Source organism: Octodon degus, unplaced genomic scaffold (genome assembly GCF_000260255.1).
Source record: "Octodon degus isolate 3935 unplaced genomic scaffold, OctDeg1.0 scaffold00160, whole genome shotgun sequence".
Classification (NCBI taxonomy): domain Eukaryota; kingdom Metazoa; phylum Chordata; class Mammalia; order Rodentia; family Octodontidae; genus Octodon; species Octodon degus.
In genome coordinates, this window is record NW_004524736.1 from 5,043,994 (window position 1) to 5,053,941 (window position 9,948).

A 9,948-nucleotide genomic window follows, 5' to 3' on the forward strand; every position below is an offset into this window, starting at 1 on the left:
TAGAAACCTCTGGGACTTTGCCATCTGGAGGCTGAGGCAGGAGATCTGCAATACTGAAGCCAGCCTGAACTACACAGTAAGACTATCCAGAAAGAAAAAGAAAGAAAAGAAAAAGAAGACGACAAGACAGACAGAAGAAAAAGAAGCCACTGTGACCAAAGCAAGACCGAAACCTAGCAAGGAAAACATTCTATCCTGTAGCTCCATGTGCAGCACCCAGGGCAAGTTGTGGCAAGATGTGAACATCAAAGGGCTTGGGCAGTGCTGCCCCTATAGCACTGTTGTAAGTAGTAGCCCTCATGGCTTCTCTCTTGGGCTAGCTTTGCTCAATTCTTATAGCTTTCTTCAGATGTTTCAGGTTCCAGGATTCATCAGCTACCTGGGGTCTCTACTTTAACTTCACACTCACAGCTTCACACACACTGCCTGGTCCCCCAAGACCTTCTCCTCCTCCTTTTAAAATTTTTATTAGTGAATGCTTGTAGCACACTATGTTTACATTCCATCCATCTGTCCGTCTGTCTGTCTGTCTGTCCGTCCGTCCGTCCGTCCGTCCCTCCCTCCCTCCCTCCTAATTCCTTTTTTCATCCCCTTTTCCTCTATCTCTTGATTCCCTTTCCATTTGAAAAAGATCTCCTGGACTGGCAGATAGCTTAGTGGACTAAAGCACCTGTTTAGGCAGAGCGCAATGGCTGGTGATCCCTGGTGTGCCATGCTGGCCCTGCCCCCAGGGTGTGCTGGGACAGTGATTGAGACTGGGCATGGTAGCACACCCCTGTAATCCCAGCATTTGGGAAGCTAAAAACAATAGAATCACCACCAGTCCAATCTGTGTAGTGAGACTCTGTAGAACCTGTACTAAAATACATTTAAAAAAATTTTTTTTTAAAAAAAAAGATCTGGCCCAGGGAGATAACTGAGTGGTCTAAGTGCCTGCCTGGCAAGCATAAGATCCTGAGTTCTGGGGTCCTGAGTTCAATCTCCAGTACAAAAAGAAAAGAAAAGAAAAGAAAAGAAAAGAAAAGAAAAGAAACAATGAAAAAGATCTCCTTACTTCCTATTTATCTTTTATTTTGCTCTGTATTTATAATTTGGGTTTCTCATATAAGAGGAACCACCATGTGATCTTTTAAGTTTGTGTGTCTGATTTATTTCACTTAACATGGTCTCCAGGTGCATCCATTTTCCTACAAATGACACCCTTCTTTATGGGAGAGCAGTGCTCTATTGTGTCTAAATACCACACTTTCTTTATCCATTTTTTTGTTGATGGACATGTAGGTGATCCTTCTGCCTCAGCCTCCCTAGTACTAGGGATTATAGGAATGCCCCAGCTTGCCTAGCTTGATATCTTTAACTCTTTTTAGAAAGGGAAGAGCTGAATTAAATGGAATTTCTAGTTTTAGTTTTTTGAGGAATCTCCATGCTGATTTCCATAATGGTTGTACTGAAGTTTCAGCTTTTCCTTGAAGTCTCCCTAGCATTGTTTTTATTCAACTTCTTGATGATGGCAATTTTTGTATCTGGGTAAAAGCCTCCTGGATCCCACAACTCTTGCATTCTAAACACCTATACCCCTGCAAGACCAGGACCATGTAAATGAGCACCAAGGTCTGTAGTCAGCTCAAGCAGTAGTCAGACCCTCACTGAATCATGCCTGCAGAGCCCTCTGCGTTTCTGGATGGCTGAGGACTATGAAGCAATCCCTGGATTCCCAGGAACAAAATTTTCTAGGTTGCTGCTTGCCAGTACAGTGTCCTAGGGCTTTCATTTTTGTAATTTTGAGCCTGTGAAACATAGGATATTGTTGGTTCTTGGGATGTCCTCAGGCCACCTTTTCTATTTTCCTGTCATAAAGTACTTGACTTTTAAAATTAATTTAATTTTTATTGTGAAATAGGGTCTCACTACGTAGGGCAGGCTGGCTTTAAACTCACTATGAAGCCCAGACCGGCCTTGAACTTGAGGTAGTCCTGCCTCAGTCTCCCACGTGCTGAGATTATAGGCATATGCCACCATGCCTGACCCTTTTTCTTTTACTTTTTAAAAATGTCTTTAGTACAGGATCTACAGGGTCTTACTACATAGACTGGACTCATAGTGATCTTGTTTTCAGCCTCCCAAGCGCTGGGATTACAGGCGTGTGTCACCACACCCAGTCTCAGTCCCATCTCAGCATGCCCTGGGGGTGAGGCCGGCACTGCACGTTGGGGAGCGGACGGGCCACTGCTCTGACTTAGCAGATGCTTTAGTCTGCTGAGCTACCTGGCCAGCCCTGTCTTTTACTTTTTGGAGACAGTGTCTCACTATGTAGTTCAGGCTGGCCATGAATGCCAATCCTGACAATCTTTCTGCCTGAGTCTCCTGAGAGCTGGGATTATAGATATGTACACCATGCCTGGTTTAATCTTTTCAGCAGTCAAACTCCCATCTGTCCAAACTTTGAAAGTCTGGATTTTATAGGAGTTTCTTTTCTGGTGAAACTCAAAACTTATAAAACCACTCAGTTAAATAGTAGCCATGCTACAGCCTGAATGCTAGACTACCTTAATTAACCTGACACCCTCTCAGTTCCCTATAAAGTCTCATTACAAGAGTAAAATGTAGGGCTGGTTGAGATAGCTCAGCGGACTAAAGTGTCTGCTTAGGCAAGCACAGGGACTGCTTGATCCCTGGCATGTACCAGCCCCACCCCCAGGGCTCATGGAGCTGGCCTGGAGGCCAGAGTCTCTGGCGTAGTGGATGCCTGTAATCCCAGCGCTGGGGAGGCTATAAACAGGATCACCATGAGTCCAAGCTATGCTGCATAGTGAGACCCTGCAACAACTAAATACATTAAAAAAAATAAAATAAAATGCAGACATTTTCTCTCCCCCCCCCCCCGCCTTTTTTGATACAGTTTCACTACACAGTTCAGCCTCTGAGTGATCCTGCTGTCTCAGCTCCCCCAGCGCTGGGATTACAGGTGTGCACCACCATGCCCAGCTTTGGGGCTGTCATAGCACACCCGGGGTTCCAGGGCCAGCACACATGTGGTACTGGGATCGAAGGGACCCTGCACTTGCCAGGTAGGGCTTGGACCACCAAGCTATCTCCCCGGCCTTAGACACATTTTCTGCCAGAGCATGATACACATGGAATCAAGTCCAACTGCCAGTAAACTCCTTCTTCTCAGCTGATACCTCCTGGACCTTCTCTTTACATCTGCTTTTCTATTCTGTATTCTGGTCTTCTGAACTCTGGCCAAAATTTTCCATTAAGCTTGATTCACAGCATTCCAACTCCTGCAAACCAGTTGAAAATACTTCTAAATTACATGTCTACACAGCATCAAAAAAATGGCACCAATGTCTGTCTTAGCTGCTTTCTTCGTCATTGACACACAATACCTGACACCCACAAACTAAAGGAGGGGAAGATTATTTTGCTTCATGTTTTAGTCGTATGTGGTTGGGACCAAGACAGAATGGCATGACATAGCAGCATGATGAAGGAATAGCTGCTCATGGTATAGAGGACAGGAAGAGGAGCACAAAGTAAGAAGGAAGTGAGATAAAGCCTTCCAGGTCACATCCCCAGTGACTTCCCTCTTCTGACCAGACCTCCGGCTCTTCATGTGCTCATAGGTGGGGCTATTGAAAAGGGTTTGGATTAGGGGGACTTATAGCTAGCTTGCCAAATAATGCAATGAAATCAAGGTGAATCTTTTGGGTTTTGTGGAATTCTGTCACCCACTCTTTGTGAATTTAACAACCACCAATCAAGGCTTACATTTCTCAGTCTATGTCCAAGTCAAGACTGACGAGAGAAGCTATTGCATAGTGTGGCACGACAAGGAACCAAGACAAGAAGAAACCCTGGCATGTAGAAAAAAAAGCATTAAAGACTCAATCCTACATGTTTTAAATGTTATCCTTCTTCAAAACTGAAGATCCTGATTTAGTCTGGAAGTGAAATACCCTCATCATTAACCAACTCTTCCATAGTACATGAAAAAGAATATTGAAACCAAAGTACAGCTACACAAAAATTATAGTAAGACAAGGAAAATGAGGCATAGGCCACTGTCTCCAATACCCTCCACTTCTGGTTCAAACCCTATCAGTGACTGCTCTGGCAAAAGCGTTAGCTAAGTGTTGAACTAAGCATCTTTGGTGTGCAAGCCCACAGAAATGGATCAAAAAGTTCCTTGAAAGTTAGCACTAGGTTGGGACCGGGGAGATAGCTCAGTAGAATAAGCACTTGCCTGGCAAGCGCAAGGGCCTGAGTCCAATCCCTGGTTCTGAAAAAAAAAAAAAAGCAAGTTAACACTAGGTTCGTCTTTTCTGCCTCAGTTCTGCTGATGTTTACTGGGTTCCTGGATTCTAATTTTAATCAATTCTTACTACTTTTCAGGTTCTATTTTTTGGCTTCTAGTCCCACAATACCGATCCTATCATTCTTCTGAATCCTTTATCATTACTATTTCTCAAGCCTCAAAATCCTAGGGCTGTGTTGAGATAAGCAGACCTTGTGATCTGATGTCCTTGTAGACAATGAGGAATAATCAAGCTCTAACTATGACTTGACCAGTGAGAAATGCTCATACTGGCCTTAATTCCAGTGTGAATGCTTCCCATGTTCAACGTCTTTTGGCTTTGAAGATCCTCATGAAAGTGGTAAGTAGTCAGATCAAGATAAGAGAACTCATGGCAAAAGTTCTTCTGGTCCCAGTTAGTCTTAGATAGTGATAGGCTTAGCCAGTACTTAGAAAGTAACAATGATATTCTAGAATGAAAAAAGTTCCAGCTTTCTTCAACTTGACCAACTAAAAATGCCACAAATTAATTACCAGCATCATTTGAAAAACAGGCTTGGACTTGTTGAAATGAAACCAAACCAGTTTATCCTCCCTGTAAGGATGGCAAACAAAGCAGCATGTTGAGGCAGGAGTTATGAGACCTTAAGACCAAAAGGGAGACTGAGTCATGCATAGGTTCAAGGACAACAGGCACACTGGAGAAACAGAATTACTGAGGAAGTGAGCCTTGTCCAACTGTTTCTGGCATCTCAACATTCCCTCTTACTTTTGTTCAATTCCCACCATCAGGTCACAGCCTACTACAGTAAAGGCTGCAAAACTTGTTTAGCAATGGAAAATCAAGTAGGCCTGGTGATACTTTTATTTTCCCATAACACAGGGCAATGATCACAGATATTGCTGTTCACAGTATTGTTTTATTTAGGCCCCTTTCCTTAAACAATGGAATGATGCCCTTAACCTTGATTTCAGACTTCACTGACTAAAGTTCTACCTGTCATCTATTAGCCCTGTTAGGCCAACAGGGGCATGGAGGAGACTTATTCCACGATATGTGGGTGGCTACCTTACAGATGGTAGCAGACATGCCCCAGCTAGCCTGATAAATACATAAGACATTCTAGGAGTTGCTTTTCCAAGAATGAAGTTCAATTCATTGATCACCTACTATGTGCAAGATTTCCACTTGGATTGCATAAAATACATAACTACCGAATGAAACAGGTTGTACTAATCTTATTTTACAGATGAATTAACTAAAGTTCAAAGTAATTTGTTAAGTAACAAGACTCAAACCAGTATTATTTACCCTAAACACAGTCCTGTAAGGCTTTTTCCCAAGCTCCCATTTGCTCTAAGACAATCAATGATTGTGTCCTTCCAACAACCAGCATTACATAGAATAAAACAAAACAAAAACAGAGAGAAGCAACTGTTACACTAATTTCACCTGCAAAGGCTTGTACAAGGAACATTATATTTATCAGAAAGAGTCACAAAAAATGGTAACACTCTTATAAGGCCATCCCAAGCAACATACCTAGTCTACTTGGTAGAGGAGAAATCCTCACTCTGGCAAATGTGCCACAAAGCCATAATCTTTTTTTTTTTTTTTTTGTGGTACCAGGGATTGAACTCAGGACCTTGCACTTGCCTGGCAAGCACTTATTCCACTGAACTACCTCCCTGGCTCCCATAATCTATTTTTAAATCATGTATGTTACTTGTTTTATAGTTAAATATCAGTTATTACTGGGGCATGATGTTAAGCCATGGTTAACATACCATAGTTTGAATTTTTTTTTTTTGGTACCAAGAATCCAATTCAGGATCTTGTGCTTGCCCTGAAGTACTGTGCTGCTGAGATATATCCTTGGCTTGAGATTTTTAACATTAACCAAATTGTTGGGGCCAGGGAGATGGCTCAGTAGAATAAGTGCTTCTCTGGCAAGCGCAAGGGTCTGAGTTCAATCCCTGGTTCCGGAAAAAAAAAAAAAAAAAAATTTGTTGGAGGTATCACCACCAAAGTACAGTAAATAAGCCATTTTGGAAAAAGCCATTAAGAAATCAATTCTTTGATCAAGGGTATATCTTGGTGGTCAAAACTTGTTAGCATGATAAGGCCCTGAATTTTTTTTTTAAATATTTATTTGTGTGTGTGTGTGTGTGTGTGTGTGTGTGTGGCCAGCTCAGCCCACCAGGGGGCGGGGCTGGCTGGCTGGTGCTGGGGGATTGAACCACAGTCCCTGTGTTTTGCTTAGCTTAGCTTGTTCTAAGTAGGTGCTTTAGACCACTGAGCCATCTCACCAGCCCAAGCCCTGAATTTGATCCCTACCACTACTCAAAAAAATAAAGATTGGGGCATGATGCCACATGCCTGCAATCCCAGCATTTGGGAGGCTGCAACAGGATGATTCTGTGAGTTCCAGGCCAGCCTGGGCTACATAAGTGAGTAGTACTACATTCGGAGATTCTGTTTAAAATGAAAGGAAAAAAAAAAAAAAAGATTAGCGTTTACACCACTGCCCAAAAATTGTTTTTAACTTTCCTTCATCTCTACACACTAAGTCCTAGCAGGCCATGATGATGAACAACTAATTCTGGCGCCCAGGAAGCTGAAGCAGGACTGCTCTGGGCATGAGGGCCAATCTGGGCACACAGTGAGTGCAAATCTAGCCTGTACTACATAAGAGACACCCTATTTCAAGTAAACAAACATACAAACAAAACCCACAAAATACTGAACACCTCACCTAGCCCTAGAAAGATTCAAAAACTACAAAAGACCTGAACACTGAAGACTATGACATTGCTAAAAGAAATTAAATATGCCAATAAATGGAAAGATATCTAAGTTCATGGATTGGAAGACTTCATATTATGAAGACATCATTACTATAGACTATAGGTTCAGTATAATCTCTATGGAAATTCTAACATTTTTGCAGAAACAGAAAAACTCAACCTAAAATTCATATGGAAACTCAAGAGGTCCCAAATTGCCACAATTTTGAAAAAGGAGATCAAAATCGAGACCTCACAATTCCCGCTTTCAAAATTTACTGCTGGGTGTGGGATACCACATCTGTTATCCCAGCACTTGGGAGGCTGAGGAAGGAGGATTACTCTGAGTACAAGGCCAGTCTGGGCTACAAAGTGAGTTCAAGGCTAGCATGAACTGCAGAGTGAGATCCTATCTCAAAAAGACCATAACATAACATAAAATTATAGTTACAGTGATCTAAAAACCATGGTACTGGCATAAAACTAAAAATAGAACAACAGATTAGATGCTCTATAAATAAACCCTCATGATATGGACAAATGATTTCTGATAAGGATACAACGATTATTCAACAGGGAAAGGAGTTTTTTTAAACAAAAGGTGTGAGGAAAACTGGATATCCATATGCAAAAGAAAGAGGCTGGATCCTTACATAACATCATATAAAAAAATTTAAAAATCAAAGAAAGACCTAAGCCAGGCATGGTGGCTCCTACATGCATTTGCAACTACTAGGGAGGCTCAGGTAGGATCACAAATCTGAGCATAAGGGCTGGCCAAATAGCTCAGGAGAGTAAAGCGCCTGCAAGCAGGTGCAGGGGCAGGGAGTTCGATCCCCAGGCCTGTCGTGGGCAACTGAGACTGGGCGTGGTGGCATGCACCTGTAATCCCAGCTCTTGGGAGGCTGTAAACAGGTGGATCACGGCGAGTTTGATCTAGTAGTGAGAACCTGAACACCCTGTATACCCTTCCCTAAAATAAAAAAAAAAAAAGCCAAAACCATATCTGAGCATAGTCCAGACAACAAGCTGACCTTCTCTCAAATATAAAAAAAAAAAAAAATGGGCTGGGGATATGTAAGACCCTTGGTTCAATTTCTAGTACTACTAAAAAGCAAATAAAACACTTGAAACTTCTGTACATTAAGGGATACAACAGAATGAAAAGGTAATCTAAAGAATGGAAGAAAATATTTCTGAATCACATAAAAGAGATCCTTTTTTTTTTTTGCAGAACCGGGGATTGAACTCAGGCCCTTGCGCTTGCCAGGGAAGTGCTTATTCCACTGAGCCATGTCCCCGGCCCCAAGAGATGCAATTTTTAAATAGTCAAAGAACTGGAGACATTTCTTCAGAGATATACAGATGGCCAATAAACATATAAAATGCTCAATATCACTACATTATTATAGAACTGCAAAATCAAAACTACCTCACATTTGTGAGGACAAATTACCAAGTGTTGAAAAGGATGAGGAGAAACTGAAACTTCATACACTGCTGGTAGGAATACATGATGAAACCTTGCACATAGCTGCTATGGAAAATAGTAAAAAGAGTCACCACATGATCTACCAGTTCTACTTGGGTATAAGTCCAAAAGAAAGGAAAGTGGAGTCTCAAAGAGATGTTTCTACAACTAAGTTTATAGCAAAATTATTCACAATAGCCAACAGGTAGAAGCACATATATGAATATTAGTCTTGAAAAGAAAGTGTGGCACACACTTGGAGGATATACTAAGCAAAAAAAAAGTCACATAAGGTATATATGGTAATTAAAAAACAAGTAAGGTACAGCCAGTAAGATAGCTTAGTGGACTAAGCGCCTGCTTAGGCAAGTGCAGGGACCGGCGTTTGATCCCTAGCACCACATGCCATACCCCTGGGTGCACTGAGCCAGTCACCATCACCAAGACTGGGAGCATTGATGCACACCTGTAATCTCAGTGCTGAGGAGGCTGAAAACAGGAGGACCACTGAGTCCGAGCTGCATAGCAAGACCCTGTACCAAATGCATAAAAATAAATAAAATAAAATAAAAATAAAATAAAATAAAAAAATAAGGTAAGGGGCTGGGAGGGGAGGGTGGAAAACTGTTGCCTGATGAGTACAGTTTCAGTTTTTTGGTTTTGAAAAATCATTTATTTTTTTGGTACAGGGTCTTGCTACACAGCTCAGACTTGTAGTGACCCTTCTGTCTCAGCCTCCCCAGCACTGGGATTGCAGATAAGTGCCACCATGCCTGGTTTCAGGCTAGCACAGTATGCAGAACCAGGGATCGAATGCAGGTCCTTGTGCTCGCCAGGCAGGTGCTTAAGACTGCTGAGCTATCACCCCAGCTACAGTTTCAGTTTTTAAGATAAAAATTTTGAAGACTGGTTGTACAACATGAACTTACATTAAAAGAACTGCATATTTAGAGAAGGATTAAGATGCCAGGTGTGGTGTTCTACTCCTGTAATCTCAGCACTCAGGAGGCTGAGATAGGAGGACTTCACATGAGATCAAAGCCACTCTGGGCTACATAGTGAATTCAAGGCCAGCCTGGATTACACAGTGAAACCTTGTCTCCAAAAAAATACAGATGGCAAATTTTGTTATATTTTATTATAAAAATTGTTTTAAAAGTTCAAATTGTATCTGGGTGTAGTGTTACACACCTGTAAACCCAACACTCCAAAAGCCTAAGATAGAAGGATTATAGAGTCAAATCTAGTCCAAACAATTTAGTGAGGGACCCTGTCTCAAAATTTAAATAGGGCTGGGAATGAGGGTATATACATGTAACTCCAACACTTGGGAAGCTAAGGCAGGAATGTTCAAGACCAGCCTAGGGAAAAACTAAATTAAAAACAAACAAAC

General features: G+C 41.8%; 1 protein-coding gene across 1 annotated transcript in view; it reads right to left on the minus strand.

Moving 5' to 3' along the window:
- Positions 1-4,269: 4,269 nt before the first annotated feature.
- Tnpo3 (transportin 3) overlaps positions 4,270-9,948 on the minus strand; it is a gene marked incomplete at its 3' end in the record, with an annotated part of 86,700 nt that continues 81,021 nt past the window's right edge. Inside the window, exon 22 of the mRNA XM_023702861.1 lies at positions 4,270-4,282. Within this exon, the coding sequence (XP_023558629.1) occupies positions 4,270-4,282 (13 nt within the window). The remainder of the gene's footprint in view (positions 4,283-9,948) is intronic.